Below are 18628 nucleotides of genomic sequence, written 5' to 3'. Positions count from 1 at the left end.
AAATAAACTCTCAGAATGTCAGATTACATGCAACTATAAGTATAAAATAATTAAAAAGCAAAATGTCTTTTAGAAAGAGTATTCTTGACGATCAGGACTGTGGTCGTCATGTGCCGTCACTAGCTGTCGTCACTAAAAAAGAAAGCCGTGTGGGTCTTGGCCAAGAAGGCAAGAATGTGTCCACAAGTCTTAAAACATCTAGTGCTCCAGTTAAACTTCTGATTTGCGAGGGTTCGCTTTACCCTGCTGTTTATGTTTGACCTTAAGTCCTTCCACCTTTTGAGTTCATAACCATTAACTAATAATGCTCACCAGCCTCGAATCTTAAACTGAATTTTTACACCCTTGTGTCCCATTCCTTCCAGTTGCCAAGTGCTAAAACTTTTTTTTGCCTTTATGACTGAATACATTACACCAGTTTGTCTTCAAAAGTTTCCTTTTTTTCATAGACATGGGAAAACTCACATAGTTGGTTTCCCTCATTCTCAGGAGACAAGCCAGTTAAGAGAAAGCTGGTTTTGTATGCAACTAGGCTTCCTACCCTCCTCCTCCAGTGGGTCAGCTCCTATTAGAATGAAATCAGGGATGGGCAGCAACATGCATTTTAAATCGCCATCCATGGCCACCATTATTTCTAAACCCAAAGACACCATTAGAACCAGAATATATTTGCAGACATTTCTTTACAGTTGGGTCTATTGAAAAATGTGAAATTAGAAACAAGTAATTATTTTAAACCTTGCCCAACCTATGGAACAAAAAAAATGGCAATAGGCAGGGAAGGATCCTAGTTAAAAAAAACTGATGCATGTGGTTGTTGAGCGACATTCCTGGAGGAAAATGTTACCAGCAGAAAAGGCAAACTTGTTAATTGGGAATAAGACAGTCTCACTTCCCGAGCCAGGGTCCTCTGCGTTAGACATGAGATCAAAGCCTTAAAACACCAGAAACCTGTGCCTTCAGACTGTGTTTCTTGGAACGATTGGCCTGGGTGCTGAGAAGAGCACAGAGCCTTTTGGAGAATCCTTAACTCTGAGCATTTACAGCATTTCACATGCAGTGCAGTCCATCCCGGCCTTGGTCTCTCTCTGCTTCCAGGAGCTGCTTTTGCAGTTCCCTTTGTGTCAAAGGACAGGGCAGTGAGCAAACCACTGGGCAAATTTGGGTGGGGCATGTCACTAAGCACCCCCAAGTGCTTCCCAGAAACCATTCCCAGTGTTCTGGAAAGTGTGTGTGTGTGTGTACACTCATACGTAATTTCTGGGTAAAATATACACACACATAGTTACATACATACTTTCTGAAAACACACACACACACACACACACACACACACACACACTCATTTCCTGGAAACCATTTTAAGGTTGATTTTCTATAAATGTAGAGAGAACATATAGAAAGAGATCCATATAGAAAACCTTTTGCAAGTATTTTTAATTTATTTCATATAAGAATAAACTTATTTCACACAGCCATGAATAAATTTATTCTTTTTCCACAGATGTGGTGCAAAAAGAGGGGCATGCTTGAAGAATAGAGGGAAAAAATATTAAAGTAAAAGTTTAGTTGTCAGTTTTGTAATTGAAGCCATCTCCTCACTTGAAAGTATTGTTCTCATTGAAGTAGAAGGAAAAGAGGAACTGGCAAATGCCCCAAAATGTGAATTTCCCCACACAAGTTACAAGCATATACAAGATTTCAGGAGGGCTCTTGCTGTGATGGGGGCATGTGGGATCTTCCCAGACCGGGGCACGAACCCGCACCCCCTGCATCAGCAGCCGGACTCTCAACCACTGCACCACCAGGGAAGCCCTCCTTTCTCCTCTTCTTATTTCTACTTCTTTCTCTTTTTTTTTTTTCCTTCTTCCACCAAAAGGCAGACAAAATATACAACTATTATATACAACTATTTAATGACAACCTCATTTTCTGGAACTCTGGATAATTCGTAATCCTGAACTTATCTTTTAAAAACAATGTACTGATTGCCAATTATTTCTTGGCTTCTTTGAGGTGAATCTTTGTTTTTTATCCCATATTTTATCTTCTACCCTCAAAAATTATAGATGGTGATAGAAATACATTGCCAACATGTCTAAGATTTTCTTTGCAGGGAGATAGTAGGGGTTATACTCTGAAAAATATCTGAATGTGGCCAAACTGGTCCATGAAACCATTAATCCATTCATTAATTAGACAAGTGTATATTAAATACGTAATATGTGCCAGGTGTTGTGTTGGACTCTGGAGATATAAAATCAACTAAAATGTGGTGTTTGCCCTCAAGGAACCTTTGGTCATCAGTATACATATTTGTCAATTACCAGTTGTAGTTTAGTGTGAGAAAGCCTTTGAAATTACTGCATTTTGAATCTGTTTCACAGGAGAATGAATGTTTAAGTCCAGTTGTCACAGAAACAATTGGCAAGCCATGCAAAACAAAGCCAGGGAGGTCATTTGCAAACCAGAAAGGCAGACTCAGCGTAAAGACAGCTCCTGGCCTGGGGAGGAGCCCAGTGGCCTTTGGCCTGCCCACTTCTGGATTCTGTGTGGCATCATTAACAGTTTTCAATAAACATCTTTTTTTTTTCAAAAGGCATAGTGTGGCCTACCTACTCAACATCCACCAATACCGTGAGGTCTCAGATAACTCTACTGGGATGTAACCTAGCTCTTGAGTTGCATGAAGTAGATTGCCACTGGCTTCTAATACTTCATACATTCATGCCTCATTCAAGACAGCAACCCTAGATGAGTTTCTTTAAATCACTCTGTTTATGTAACCGTCAGCATTGTCCACAGGAGGCCACTTCCCATCTGATGAGTGAGACTCCAGCTGTGACAGTTGACCCACGTTAAAGCTGCCTGTACAGTGTGGCATGTTCTCTAAGGATGGCAGATAGTTTGAGGATGGTTTCTGTTGGTTGAAGGACAGTTCAGGGCTGGGTAGAACATTTCAACAAATCTCAAGGCTTATTAGCATACCAAATAAAGTAACCACATAGACAAAATGGCGAGATAAGGAGGAATAATAAGCAGTCATTCCTTTTACCTTCCTTGGTCAAGAAAAATAACTTGTTTCAAAAGATATACCCTGCTTTAATTATAAAAAGAATCATCAAATGGGAATGGCTTTGGATTTCAAGAGATATATATGTGAATGTCTCAAATCTTACAGTCAACCACGACCTTCGGGTGTGGATTTTTAAAATCCAAATAGAAATCATTTTAATATTAACTAAAGATTATCATAAGTATTAGGACATTTGTGGATTTTCTGGTTCTTTTCTATTAGGGTCTTAGCTGGTAAAGAAAACAATTTTATCAACTTAAAGAGTCAATTGTATTTTTATGTTTGGGAGTAATAAACAATCAATGGTTACCTGATTGTTTCCTTTTAAAATTCCCAAACAAGGGACTTCCCTGGTGGTCCAGTGGTTAAGACTTCGCCTTCCAGTGCAGGGGGTGCAGGTTCGATCCCTGGTTGGGGAGCTAAGATCCCACATGCCTCGCTGCCAAAAAACTAAAACATAAAACAGAAGTAACATTGTAACAAATTCAATAAAGACTTAAATAAATAAAATTCCTAAACAGGAAGCTGGTAAACAAATCACTTTGTGGACGATGTTGGGCAGATTACTGCCCAATACCTGTTACCTTATCTGTAAAATTAGGATGATAGCATCTATCTCAAACATGCTGTTAAATTAAATTAAATAATACATAAAAATTGCCCTTTGTGTCTGACACATAGCAGGAGTTCAGTAGAAGCTCATTTCCTTATGGCGTGTAAACGTGTATCTGGCTCCAATTCAAAAGTGTACTCACTGAATCAACAAACTTTCAATGAGTGCCTCCTTTCACTAGATTTCGCGGCTACAGCAGTGAATTATAAGCAGTGCTCGTCTTCAAGGACCCTGTGGTTAAGAATTCTATTTGGCTCTTCAGATCAGCTGAGCAGACACTAAAACATGGGATGTGTAGTGTCACGTACAGAGCAAAGAAGCAGCAACTTGCTACTTAGCAACAGAATGAACAGAATCAATAGAATGGTCCTTGTATCTGGTACAGGCACAAATTATGCAAGTAAATAAATTTACAAAGAAATAATTCCTAAAAGCCGCAGCTCCATGGCAAACGATGAAGTTAGCAGAGCAGAGGTAAAGTGAGGCAGGGACATTTGATTGGGGACAACTTTGCCTGTTAAGGCTATTCAGCCAATTAACCAATCTGTCAAAATATGCTCCCACTTACTAAGTCAATAGAAGGGAGAAAAAACAGTAGAAATTAAGAACATCTGTTAAGCTGTAAGTCATTTAATTCTTTTGGATACGTTATTCTGAATGCCTCTCTTAACAATTTCATTAATAAACTTCTCTTTTAATTAATGATTATGTCTAAGTTGATGGAAGAGCATTTCTCTCAAGAAGCCCACTTTACAAAGGGAATGAGACTGAAGAAATTGTCAGCTAAGGAAGGTCAGTGCAGATCAACTAGTTAAAGAATATACTGTTGCTATAAAAAAAAATTCAGATTCTATTCAACTCAATTCAAAAAATATTTATTGTGTATTTGCTGGATGCCAGGGGCTGGCTGAGGTTACCAGGCAAAGTTCTTACCCTAAAACGCTCACACCCTAGTGAGGATCCAGATGTGTAACTCAGGCATTCAGCTCCCAGCTTCCTCGCCCCTTCTGTGCCTTCCCTTTCTCTCCCCTCTCCTCCTTCCCAGGATGAAAGAGGTGAGGTGGGCCCCCTACATTGCCTGGTTATTTGCAAAAATCTTTCTACATGGAAATATATATATATATACGCATACATGTATATATAGCCTCAAGATGGTTTTCTAAAACTATCTGTGTGTATATAAGGATCTGTGTCTGTATATACATTTTTCCCAGAAATGGGACAATATTGTGTTACTGTTGGTTTCTTAGCTTGCTTTCATATGGTTTCAGGAATTAGTCTTTGTGTGTGTGTGTGTGTGTGTGTGTGTGTGTGTGTGTCTGCACATACATATACATTATGTGTATGTGTGTGTTCATCACACAGAAATGTGGTGAAGTGTTAAAAGTTAGGGAGTCTGGATATGTAGGATATGGAGGTTCTTTGCACTAATTTTGAAACTTTTTAGTAAATTTGAAATTATTTTGAAGTATAGGGTTCTTCTAAAAGTTTTGAAAACAAGTGATTCAAGACCCTTTGCAGGCTCCCTTCTGCCTTCTTTCCTACCGGCACCTTCTGCCAGCTGTCACCCCACACTTGACACTGAATTAGACCCAACACCTAGAGCAATAGAGCTGGAGGGGTCCATCGATTAAATGCATTACATTGGAGTCATCCCAGGAAATGTTGAAATATACCAACAGGCAGGCCTTTCCCCAGACCAATTAAGTCAGAATCTCTGAGAGTTTGCCTCAGACATATTTTTCTAAAGTACAGCGAGGCTGCAACGTTCTGACAGAAGTTCCTGAACCCCATAACGTTGCGCTCCTCTGTGCTTTGTTCACGCTTTCGTCCTCCCCAGGAGCACCCTTGCCACCTTGCGAGTCTCGAGTCTTGCGGGCACGTGGTTGTTTGTCGGTACCCAACTCAGGGTCCTCTTCCTAGCGTATCATCCAGACCTTCCCTCACCCACCCCTGAGACAGCCCCTCTCTCCCCTGCTGTTGCCGCCCACACACACTCTGTGATTCTAAATCTCACGCTCTGCTCTCCTGATGGCCTCCCAACCAACTGCGGACTCCCTCCCGGAAAAGTCTCGTGTGTTTGCTCTTGTTATCAGCATGGGCCTAGCCTAGAGTAAGAGTCCAAGAAATGTTTACCAGTTCAATGCGAACAAGGTTACACGCGTTGGACTGAAGTTATAACATAGAGCTGGGAGGGCACTTAGAAGAGCTCTGTACACTGCATGGGGCTCTTAGCAAGGAGCTGGCGCTTACCCTGACAGGAATAGTGAGTAAGGAATAGAATGGAAGGGATGAGAAGGAAGTGGAGGTGTGAAAGCCAGTAACCCAATCAGGCAGGACCACAAGCAGAGCACAGGAGACGCAGCTAGGAAGCAGCAGGTCCAGAGAGTGAGGGTAAGGAAGGTCATTCTGGGGCCTGAGTCATCATCCAACACAGAGCCTAACGACCCTGAGCACCTCAATGGATCATTTTGAATGAGTAAGGAGTGAACTAATTTTTATTATTTTTTCCTCAAATTTGGGGGGTTGGGGTCATGAAATTTTATTTAAACTACTAACCCTTTCCCCAGAAAAGTGCATACACACTTAACTTACTTTCACCTGAAGTTTCAGAAGATTTACAGATTTTCTGAAATGTCTCTAGTGACTCCCCCTCCAAATGATACCCCAAATGTTAAGAAAAGGGACGAAATTTAGTTTAGGAGTGAAATGCTCTCCGCTCCCTCCAATCCTTTCACCAAACTGCAGCCAGAATGATCTTTTAAAATGGCAAATCAGATTATATCACCTCTACTTAAACCCCTTCAGGGCTGCCCATTACTTTCTATACAAAAAAAGTCCTCAACATGCCACTCCCTTTCTCACCAGCCTCTTCCTGCCACTTGCCCCCGAATTTTAGCCATCCTGACTTTGATTGCATTGGTCCTTAATATTCCCTCCTTCCTCAGGGCCTTTGCACATGCTCTTTTCTCTCCCTAGAATGCTTTCCCTACCCCCAAATCCCAGTTAAATCTCATTCTCCCTCAGTAATTAACTTAAATATCATTTACTCCCTGTTAAATATCTAATAGCTTCATGGCTTAAATTTATCATATTCTTTCAAATATAATAAATATTTGAAAGAAAATATGGGAGAGCCTGGGTGCTAGCCAGATCGATATGGGTTCAGTATTTAAGATGAGAATGATTTAAAGTCCACAGCAATTCAATGACTTGCCTGACCAGGGTCATAGAGCTACTTGGTGGCAACATCAGAACTAAAACCCACACCTCTTGATTCCTGCCCTCCGCTTATACCACATTAATCCCTTATAGATGTCTCAGCTGAAGTTTGCTGCAGTGGCATCCTCATCTCCCTTGCTCTCCCCAAAACATTCTAACCTGTTAACTGCCATATATGCCAGTAATGCTTAGTAACAGTTTCAGGAGCATGACCCTGGAAATTCTGGATGCAGACTGTCTTCCTGTTTAAGACTCTAGTAAATGTGTTCAGTGCTGTTGGCTCTTAAACTCCAAGTGAGAAGGTCCCCTGGCTCCTCCATAGTCAACTCATAGAACATATAGTTTATTGATGTGTTTCCAGTAATAAACTTTACACCTGTGTCTCATGGGTAGCACATACCATTCAGGCTAAATGTATGAGATTTTTCTTTGGTATTTTTCTCCTTTGTATGGATTCAGACACTTGAAATTTATTACACACAAACTGACCTGGCAGTGCCCTGACCTTTAGAAAGAATGGTGGGAAATGGCTGCAATAGACATGTATTCACCTGTGGAAACAGAACAAGTAGAGATGAACATTAACCCGTCTGCGTCCAATGTTGTTGGCCCAAAATGATTATAGTAAATTAAAGAAAACAGCAAACAATCAGAATTTAAAAAGTCAGGAGGGAAATTCAGAGTGGTACACTTGGAGAGAAAAAGCAGATTTTGCCGATACAAGGCCAGGAGAGAAACTGGTTGTAGTTCAGGATAGCGGGGCCTAGGGAGTAGAATAGGAAATAAGTTTAAACATAACTGAGCCTTGCAGATTGCCCTGGAAGGAACCGGGCCTGATTCAAAATCGGGAAACGTGCAGAAGGGTGACGTCCAAGGTCTCTAGGAGCAGAGCTCCATAAAATTCACTTAACTTTTTTTACTTGATGATAATTAAAAAACAGTTAATGAGAGTGATCATTCTGATCACTGGAATTCAGCCATGAAAGAGTTTAATGACCTGAGGCTGGGGCTGCCGTGTCTGTTGTGCAGAAATTTCTCCTAAATTTTATAGAGGCTGAACAGAGCTTTCAGGATCCAGGGTAACTGGGAAAAAGTAGAAGAGAGCTTTGGAAGGCAGGAAGGAGGAAGCAAATATTAAAGTTTGGTTACAGCAGGAGCTAAAAAGAAGGAAGCCTGCCATTATGGGCTGAATGTTTGCATTCCCTCCCTAACCAAATTCATATGTTGAAGCCCTAAGCCCCAGTGCTGTGGTTTTGGAGGTGGAGCCTTTGGTGGTACAGTCAGCAGTCATGCCTGTAGTTTCCACAGTCATAGATTCAACCAAACATGGATCAAAAATATTAGAAAAAAAAAAAAACTCCAGAAATTTCCAAAAAGCAAAACTTGAATTTGCCATGCACCAGCAACTATTTACATAATGTTTATATTATACTAGGCATTATAAGTAATCCAGAGACGATTTAAAGTTTTCAGGAGTATATATGTAGGTTATATACAAATACAATGCCATTTTATATAAGGGACTTGAGCATCCAAGGATTTTGGTATCTGAGGGGGGTCCTGGAAGCAATCCCCCATGGATACCGAGGGATGACTATAACTGGGCTTAGATGAGGTCATGAGGGTGGGGCCCTTATAATGGGATTAGTGCCCTCAGAAGTAGAGACCAGAGAGCTAGCTCTCTCTCTCTGCCATGTGCACACATGGCAAGAAAATGTGTCTGCAAGCCAGGAAGAGACCTCTCACCAGGAACTGAACCAGCCAGCACCTCAATCTTGGATTTACAGCCTCCAGAGCTGTGAGGATAGATTTCTGTTGTTTACAACACCCAGTTATGGTAATATGTTATAACAGCCTGAGCAGCCTAACACACCTGCCAAGATGGGGGCTCAGTAAAGGTGGTTTGCTTGAATGACTGGGTCAGTGACAGTGGGTGAATGCAGTTCACACAGGCTGATAGACCAACTGTGAACATCTCTTCCCAACTCCATCATCTCTTAGTGATGCCACATTGGCAGCTTGAAATCAGCCAAGGTAGGAGTGTTTACACCATGGGACTAGGCGGAGACCACAAATCAGGGTTTCCCCCCAGGAGAGCTAGCTGTGTAACGTTTACCAGCACACTCCTGAATAAGTTAGATGAAAGCCTTGTGAGAACATGGTTCCCTGGGGTTCTCACATTCACAGTACACCTTAACATTTGTTGTTGCTGTTGTTTCTGCTTTAATTACTAATACACAGTGGCACTCTTCAATTATCTTTTACTACCCATCCAGAGTGATTCAGCATTTGTAGACTCTCCTGGCAAACTAACCATCATTTAAAGCATTGTTTCTATGGGAAAATAGTTCCAAGTTGCAAGTTACTGACTCTGAAATAAACTTTTGCGAAAGAACCCATCTGTGAGTTGGGGACTTTCAATTCTGGGTCCTCAGGGGGAAATTAGAGAACAGAAAGAATCATGTCTATTTAAAAAATATAGGTTGCAAAACATATCCTAAGTGAAAAGACAAAAGGAATAGAATTATAGAACTTGGAGGAGAAAAAGATGAGCAATTTAATTACAGGGGTGGCTGCCAGCTGTTTGTTTTTCCACTGTGAGCATCAGGGATTTGGTTAGACAAAGGGGAGAATACCTTTGTGGTATTTTTCTGGGATGTATGGTTTATGGATTTTATTTCAAACATTTCCAAACTTACTTTCCACAGTCAGGGGTAATTTACATATGATCCATTTTGAAGACCAAGAAATGGTGAAGACAAGATTACTTGTCTGCTTCAAGATGCCTGTGACCTTTACGATCCTAAGTCTGGCATAATGTATTTCAAAATTTTGAGACACATAACTCAACAAATCTCCTTCATAATATATCTTAGAATAACTAGACCCAAAATTTATCATTTTTTTATCCAAAAAAATTAATATCAAAAATTAAACTATCTCATATTAGTATTAAACCTTAAATCAAGCATTCGAAATCAACTTTTTGATCATTTAATGGGGGAAAAGATGTTATTTGGGGCTTGTGAAGTAAGCATTATCTTAATTATTCATCCAGAAGGGATGGGACTATTACTTTCCTAAATGAAATTGCAGTACTCTGATTTGGCATTTCCTTAAAAAGATCTGAAACAATGAAATAACAGCTGTACTTCTGCCACTTGGAACCTTAAATGGCTCACAGCACTCCCAGGCCCCGCTTTGACAGTTGGGTTACAATGTGGTTTCAGAGCAACGCTTTTAAGCGTAGTATATCCCTTCCTCCAATACTGGCATGAATCCTTAAAGCTTCTTAACGATGGATGACTCTGAAATACACCAAAAGTATTCTCTATGGCATATTTTTTATTTGTTTATCCAAAATCCCTAGCTTTCCAAATTTCCCTTTATGATCTGCCTTGGAAGGATTGTCGCCAGTTTATCTGAGAAGAGCGTTAAGTTCTCACCCAGACAGGACCGCCCAGCAGCCCCACCGAGCGCACTATCCTGCCTCCGTTCCAGCTCCCAGCACCTCAGACTCTTGTGTCCCTAAGCATCGCCTCTTACACGTGCTGATTCTCAAGACCCTCTGAGTCGGACCCTCTGAGCTAAAATCTGGGGCTGGGCCTGAGCACCAGCATTTTAACAGACTCCCAGGCCTGTTGAGAAGTGCTGTCAGGGACTCAGTTCTGCCCTCTCTCTGGGAGCAGAATACCTGGGGAGAGCCTGGCCCAAGGGAGCTTAGGATCTCACCGGCGATGGGCTGCATCTGTGGCTCAGGTGCCTGTGGTCTCCTTGGCTTTACCTGCTTCCTCAGCCTCTGCTGCTCAGAACTCCCACCCCTCCCAGGCCCAGGTGCTGCGCTCCTCAGTCTTGAGTTTCAAGGGCCCGATACGTTTTTTCTCTCCCTGTGCATCCGCCCTGTCTGCTCGCCTCCGGCTTGTTCAAACCCTCCAGCCTTGATCTCTAGCCTTCCTCCCTCCCTCTCTCCAGGCCCCAGGTCTACCTCTTCTCTTCTGCTTGGCCCAAACCTGTTTAAAGATGCTGACCCCTGCATCCTCTGGTAGAACCTCTCTGCTGGCAAAACACACCCCTTGGTGTCTTTGCTCTGGGCGGCCTGCCTGCCTGCTGTCCCCGAATGCTCCCCGCCCCACCAGCTGCTAGACGCTGTCACATCAGCCAGTCCTAGTAATGTCCGTCTGTCCCACTAGGATCTGAACTACTGAGGGTAAGGATCACCTCTGTCTCCTTCACTGTTTTCCCAGCAGTAGTGGGAGCCTAGTGAGTCTTGTGTGAATAACTGATACTGTTAAAAAAAAAAAAAAAGGAGCGTGTGAATTTCACCTGCGAGCACGATGCTCACATTGCAGACTCTCTGGCCCCTAAGTTTGTCTGAACGCTGCGCCCTCAGCTAGAAAGTGGCTTGTCTTCATCTTCACCTTTACATAGCGACCCGCCTCTGGCTCTTCGGGCCCCGACTTCAATGTCTTTTCACTTGGGAAGTCTTCCTGGAGCCCTGGAGACAGGTCTGGTACCCCTGTTGTTCCAAGTGCCCCTTATATAAACCTGATCCTGTACTGAGCACACTGCCTTCTGATGATGTCTGTTAGCCTAAATTCTCCTCTAGATCAAGAGCACCTTGAGAACAAGGATTGTAACCTCAGCACCCGGCATAGTGCCGGGCATGCAGCTGGTGATCAGTTCCACTCTCTTTGCTGAGAGAGTGGAAAAGGCAGCTCAGGATCCTCTGGGCAGTAAGAGGGGGGTTCTTCTCACATAAGCTACCAAGTAAACCACCATAACTCTCACCACACGTGTTCAAAGTGTCAGTGTGTCTCCCCTACACCTGCCACTGGACGTGAAGCTGAATCTGGCCTCTGTACCCCTACACCGAATTACATCTCAGAGACAGAGTTTTGGGTGAAGTAGAAAAGAATAGCTTTATTGCTTTGTCAGGCAAAGGGGGCCACAGCGGGCTAATGCCCTCAAAACAGTGTGTCCCAACCCAGGGGGGTTTGTGAGGAGTTTCACAGTCGAGGGGCGAGGTTGCTGTTACGGATGAGGGTGCACGCAGGGTCCGCATTCCTTCAGTCCAGAGATCATCTGGTGTCAGGTGATGATGGGCGAGCTGTGACCTTCTCTGGAGTGAAGAGAGCATCATCAGGTAGTTACATCTTCCATTTGGTGGGGGCCTTGATTCTGCAGAAGAACGCAAAGATATTGTTACGTGTGTCCCCCGAGGGGGAACCAGGACCCTGCCCCAAGGCTGCACTATTGTTTCTTGACTGTTCCTCCCTGGTCTCTGCATCCCCTCCCTTCCCTGATCAGCAATTGTTTGCACCTGCACTTTGGAACCCAAGGAAGGGGACACAGAAAGGCTTTTGTGCCCAGGAGCCCCACAGGGTCCTGCTCAGTTTCAGACAGAAGACTCTTTAAGGGCGTTGACGCATTTGCTGCACCTTTACATCCTGGTGAGCCGTGCAGTGACTAGCGTGGATTAAGCGTCTGTTTAATCCTGTGTTTCCCGGCGAAGACACTCTAGGCATTTTGAGCAGGACAATTCTTAATTGTGTGAGACAGTCCCACATGTCACAAGACACTCAGCAGGCTTCACCCCCACCCACCAAATGCCAATAGTACCCTCCATGTATGCGCACACACACACATGCACACGCACGCGCACACACACACACTTGCAAAAGCCCTTGGGTGGGGGTCCAGGAGGAGAACAGTACTGCCCACAGTTGAGAGCTTGCAGTTAACTGACCTCTTCACCACAGCTCAGTGGGAAGCAGGACGTGGCAGCCTCTGCAGCAGTGCCGGGTGGAGTGTTGCACATGTGTGATCGTGTGAGGTGGGGGTCAGGGTGGCATCTGCGGCCCTCAGTAGAAAGTGGTAACCTGTCTTTGGAATATGACTAAGTAATCTTTTCTGGACGCTTGTCATACATTCCAGGCACCAGGCTGAGCATCATCCATGGGTTCTTGAACCCTCACGACAACCTGAGGCCCCAGGTTCCAGAGAGGGAAGCTGAAGCCTAGAGAGTTTCAAGCCACTGACCAAGTTAACAGGGTTGGTTAGCCACAGGTGTCTGACTGCAGACCCGGAATCACCACACTGTGCTGCTGACTCTCTCTGTGCTAGGCTTCTTTAACAAGAACAGACTTCAAAATTCCCAGAGGAAAGAATCCTCTTAAAATCGGTCCTCCCCTATTCATTATAATGTAGAGCGGATGTTTCACAAAATACACTCTGTGTAATGTTAGTTTAGTGGGATGTCAAGTCTTACGAGAGAAACGGGTTCCACGGGCAAAGAAGTTTGGGAAATGCTTTCAAGGGCACGTGCAGAAGGCAATGAAACAGTTAACTGTGAAGGCCAAGCAGACCTTGCTAGCCCCCCAGCCTTTCACAGGGAGTCAGGAGGTGCTTTTAGAACATGGAGCAAACAATGGAGAAACTGTAGCAGGAGCGTATCTGCCAGGCAATGATTAAAAACTAATTAGCATTGATTAGCCCACAGGAAAAAACTGTTGAAGGATGGGTGACCTTTCTTCTAATTTCTTAATAATAATAATAGGTACTATTTATTATGTGCTAATTACTTTAATTATCCTTTGTAATTCTTACTGTTATTACCTCTCTTGCACATATAAAATGCTGAGGCCTAGAGAAGCTGGCGAATTAACTTCTAAGGCCGCATAACCAGTTAAAGGCAGCACCAAATTTGAGCCCAGTTCCCTCTACCTTCATGTCTTGTGATTTTTGAAGACTAGACCCAAAGTCTCCCAGGACTTCATCAGGGTTTCACCAAGGGCTTTCCTGGGTGAACATCCAAAGCAACTCCGATCTCTCAGAAGATGCCCATGAGTTCCTTGAATTAGTGGTTCATGTGATACTGTTGCAGGAAGGGAGACCCCTTCCAGGACCCGAGAGTGGGCTCTTGTCTAACTCTAGGAAATGAATTGTCCAAGGAGACACCGACAAAGCAAGAGACTTTATTGGGAAGGGGCACCTGGGCAGAGAGCAGCAGGGTAAGGGAACCCCAGAGAACTGCTCTGCCACATGGCTCGCGGCCTCAGGTTTTATGGTGATGGGGTTAGTTTCCGGGTTGTCTCTGGCCAGTCATCTTGCTTGGCCCGTATTTGGTCTGACTCAGGGTCCTTCCTGATGGCGTGTGCATCGCTCAGCCAGGAGGGATTCCAGCGCGAAGGATTCTAAGAAGTTGGTCGTCTCCTCCCGGCTAGTTTTCCACAGCACCATGTTCCTTATCGGGACCTCCTGTGTGAGACAGCTCAGGGAAGCGGGTCTGGCCGAGGCGGGCGGTGTCGGTCAGCAGTTCCCTAACAATGCCACTGCCTATTCTCAGCATCTCTCTTCAACCGAAATTAGTTATTTGGTCTAAGTACTAAACGTGAAACTTTTTTCTGGTATGAGTTAACGTTTCTCAATTTAGCTACTACGTTTTAAGTGGACAGACTGCTATACTCTGTGACACTGCTTTTTTGGTTTCGGTAGCGTATCCGTGTTGATGAAACAACGTCCATCTGCATAGACGTTCCCTTCCTGGAGTCGGTCCACCCTCCAGGAACAGCCTTAGCGGCCACGACAAAGCTCACCGTCTACCCAGGTTAAATGGTTGGTGGTATTAGCCTCGGACCTCTCACCTTTCCATTTTCTCTTTCCTTTTCAAACAGATGTGGGCGCATTTTTTGAAGAGGGGATGTGGCTGCGGTATCACTTCCAGGCGCCCGGGTCCGGTGCTAAGGAATCGGGCAGCAGGTCGGAGAACTCCCTGGACCCGCAGAATGGGGCCCTGGACCTGGCCCGCGAGGAGATCTGCTTCAGCTTCAGCACCACCAAGGCACCCTGCATCCTCCTCTACGTCAGCTCTTTCACCACCGACTTCCTGGCAGTTCTCGTCAAACCCACCGGTAAGGACGAGGATACCTAGCCTTCTGCCCTTCAGTGTTGTAATATCGGGGACCTTCTCCAAATACACACTAAGCCAGGAGTGTCAGTGCGACTGAAATAGGCATCCTATTCTAGAATATACAAATGGACTTACGATCTTTCAGAGCAATCGAAGCAGTTCTAAAGCATATAAACATGCCAAACACTGAGTCCATTTCCTCTCTGAAAACTTGAGTTCTGTGACACTTGGAGTTTTAAGATCTCTTTTTTACAAATAAAAATATTTAGGTTTATCAAGGAGCAAATCTCTCTCATTTCCCAGTGAGACTGTACAGGTTGGAGACACGGAGGCTACCTCTCTCATGGTCTTGGTCTTTAATGATTGAAGCTCTGCAGCCTTTTTTTTTTTTTTAAACATCTTTATTGGAGTGTAATTGCTTTACAATGGTGTGTTAGTGTTTCTGCTTTATAACAAAGTGAATCAGCTATACGTATACATATATCCCCATATCCCCTCCCTCTTGCATCTCCCTCCCACCCTCCCTATCCCACCCCTCTAGGTGGTCACAAAGCACGAGCTGATCTCCCTGTGCTATACGGCTGCTTCCCACTAGCTATCTGTTTTACATTTGGTAGTGTACATATGTCCATGCCACTCTCTCACTTTGTCCCAGCTTACCCTTCCCCCTCCCCGTGTCCTCAAGTCCATTCTCTGGTAGGTCCTGCAGCCTTTTCTGACAGCTATTTCAGTGCCGTGGCATCTTAAAGATCAAGATTTTCTTCTGTGGGAACTAAAAATTATTATTATTAACCCAATTCAGCTTGAGTGTTAATAAATTCAGCTTGAGTGTTAATAGTAAATTCTTAAACTTCTTTGGGCAATGCTCTGTCAGTTTAAAAGATAGGTGGGAAAAAAATGTTCCTTAGGATTTTTCCCTTTCAGAAATTATTTCTGAAGAAAGAAGCCGAATATCAGACAGAGATTCAGCATGAAGATGTTCATCATAGTTTATACTGTTATTTATGAAAATAAGAATTGGAAAGGACCTAGGAGTTACATTTTAGGAAAACGGTTAGTAAAAGAGGGAATCACCATTTTATGGAATATCGTGTATCCATTAAGAATAATATTTATGAAGAGTAATTAATGACATGGAGAAAATTTTTATGTAATATTATATAAAACCAAGAAAAGGCATGATACAGCCTTGACTGTACGATATCAGTTTAGCTCTGTAAAAACGATGGACAGAAAAACAGCAGTAACGTGAGCGCAGAGTATCGTTTGTTTGCGCAGTTGACTTGTCTCTGCTGGGTAATACTTTTCCACACATGTCAGGTGCTCTCAGTGATCCTGTCCCTGTTCTCACCAGAAAAAAACAGTTCAATCAGGACGTAGAAAAGTGTACACCCCTGCTCTCTGGAAGTTCACCTGTTAGGTTTCTTTCTCCTGCATCAGATTAAATAGCTGTTTAATCCATCGATGTTCTCCACCCTCATGTCCCAACCTCGCCTCAGTGGGCAGTGGGTTCTCACCTCTAGCTCGTCAAGAATGTCAGGAACATGCCTCAGTAGATGCTGTATTGTCTGCTCCTCAAGCCACTGCCACGTTAAAATCTGGTCCCAATTCTATCCAGTAACTCACGCCCCCAAGCCTGCACCGGCCCCTGCGAGCACCCACGCGTGTGTCTGTGGGCCTTTGTCATGCGCAGGGGGTTTGACTAGTCGTTTCCATATTAATGGCTACCGTGTAAGGCTGCCCGAAGCTGTGCTAAGTGTTTCACATGCATTAGTTCCCAAGAGCACACACTCTATAAGGCAGAGTCCATTCTTACCCTCTTCCTGCAGGTGGTAGACTGGAGTGCAGAGAGATTGGGTGATTTGCACACTCAGCTGGTGGTGGCACAGCTGGGGTTCCTGAACCCAGGTGTCTGATGCTGGACCCAGAGTTCTCCACTGCCCTGCTTAGAGACCTCTAGAACACTCGGTGCATTTGCAAAGCATGGACAGTCAGTTTCTCTCTAATTATTGCAAGGCCGTCCTCAATTGCTAATGAAAATTTGGCTTTTTCGTACTCCAAATACTGCATTTTTTATGAATTGAGATTTAAAGCTAGAAAAATTTGAGGAACTCATTGAGGGAAAAGAAATCAATAAGGACTAAGCCAAAATGTCATTAAAATAAAATAAAAAGTTCTAACTAAATGCCATGGCATCTCTTAAACTTAACATATCGGAAGCTGTATTGTCCTCACGGCTCCCAGAACCAGGCCCCTCTTCTTCTGACAGTGCTACCGCTTCTCAGACACCAGAACTCACAGCCTGGCCTCATTCATGAGCACTCCGTCCTTCCGCCTCTTGCGGGCCATCCAGCCTGACAAGTCCTGTGCATCCTGTTCTCACCGTGTCCCTCCAGAGTATCCCTTCCTTTGCTTCCCCACTGCTACTCTCCTGGCAAATGTCTTCTGATTCAGCGCTTCCCGACATTGCTGCTGGCGTGGCAAACATAGAATGTTATCTTTGAATGGCACCTGGGCAGATGCATGAGGTTGTATTTGGGAGGCCCCCAGCCCAGGGACTCCAGCAGGCCTTACCTCCACAGACCTGCCAAGGCCTGAGGGTAGCCGGGCTCCTGGCACCCCGTGACCCCACCGTGGGGTACCAGTGCACCTCAGCACGTCCCTGGGATGCTCTGTCCCGACCGTCTCTCTGCTTCCAGTCACGCTAACCTTGCCCAGCCCAGCCAGAGTAGGTCTTCCTTCACACACAGTGTCCCTGTCATACAGCCAGGAGGGCCTCCTTCCCCAGGATCCGGAGGACAGATCCCGAGTCCCAGCAGCTTCCAATCAGGACCCACCAGCCTCTTGAGTGAGCGCTCGGAGTGCAGAACCAGTAAGTCTGGGTTTGAATTCTGCTTCTCCGTTTGCAGATTGTGGGATCTTGGGCAGCCGTGAGCCACTCCGAGCCTCTGTCTCATCATCTGTTACACAGTGTCTCCCTCAGAGCAGTGCTGTGAAAGTCAAATGAGTTAGTAAGCGTAACGCACCGCGCACACACACACACACACACCCTCACACACACGCACGCACGCACGCACACACACACACGCACACACGCACACTGTATGTGTGTGTGTTAGCGGTTATTATTATCCAGAGCCCATGATTTAATCTACGTTTTGCCGCATATTGAGGCCACGCCTCCCTTCTCCAGGAACTCTTCACTCCTCACACACCCCAAGGACATCTGCCCTGCTGCCTGCTGTGCTCCCTTATCTGGAAAAGCTCCATCTTCCTCTGTAGCTTAATACCTGCCTTTCATTCTAGACCCAGATCAAGTCTCACGTCCTTTCAATGACTTCTCCTTACTTTAAACTCCTATTACACTTATTTTCAATGTCATTTGTTTGGCTTTTAGTACACTGTATTGTTACCCATCTTTGTTATAAATATGCCCTGTCTTCCCAGTGAGATGAAAGGCCCCCCGTACTACATCTGCGTACAATAGGTGCTCTGTAATTGTTTGCTGATGGTAATGATGATGACCGTAGAGAATAAATCTGTTAAGCACATTATTTGCTGCAGCCAATAATTGTCCCTTATAACTGCTTTAATTCACCCGGGAGATGAACATGAGATGCAAGAAGTGAAGTATCGCTCCATCTTAATAATATTTTATTTTAATGAACAAATATTAATATTCTCCTTCCCATCATTTAGTGGTTTTCTTGTGCTGTTGTTTGAAAGGAATAAATATATCATTTGAATTTTATTATTCAAGAATATTGCCATTACTGTTTATAGACGTTCACTATATATAAATTTTAAG

General features: G+C 44.1%; 1 protein-coding gene across 1 annotated transcript in view; it reads left to right on the top strand.

The window, feature by feature from the left end:
* Positions 1-18628, top strand: part of CNTNAP2 (contactin associated protein 2) — a 1428051-nt gene that overhangs the window by 1249498 nt on the left and 159925 nt on the right. The window contains exon 19 of the mRNA XM_060157549.1: positions 14585-14821. Coding sequence (XP_060013532.1) covers positions 14585-14821 — 237 coding nt within the window. The remainder of the gene's footprint in view (positions 1-14584; positions 14822-18628) is intronic.

Source organism: Lagenorhynchus albirostris, chromosome 8 (assembly GCF_949774975.1).
Source record: "Lagenorhynchus albirostris chromosome 8, mLagAlb1.1, whole genome shotgun sequence".
NCBI classification, from domain to species: Eukaryota; Metazoa; Chordata; class Mammalia; order Artiodactyla; family Delphinidae; genus Lagenorhynchus; species Lagenorhynchus albirostris.
This window is presented reverse-complemented; position numbering and strand designations above follow the sequence as displayed.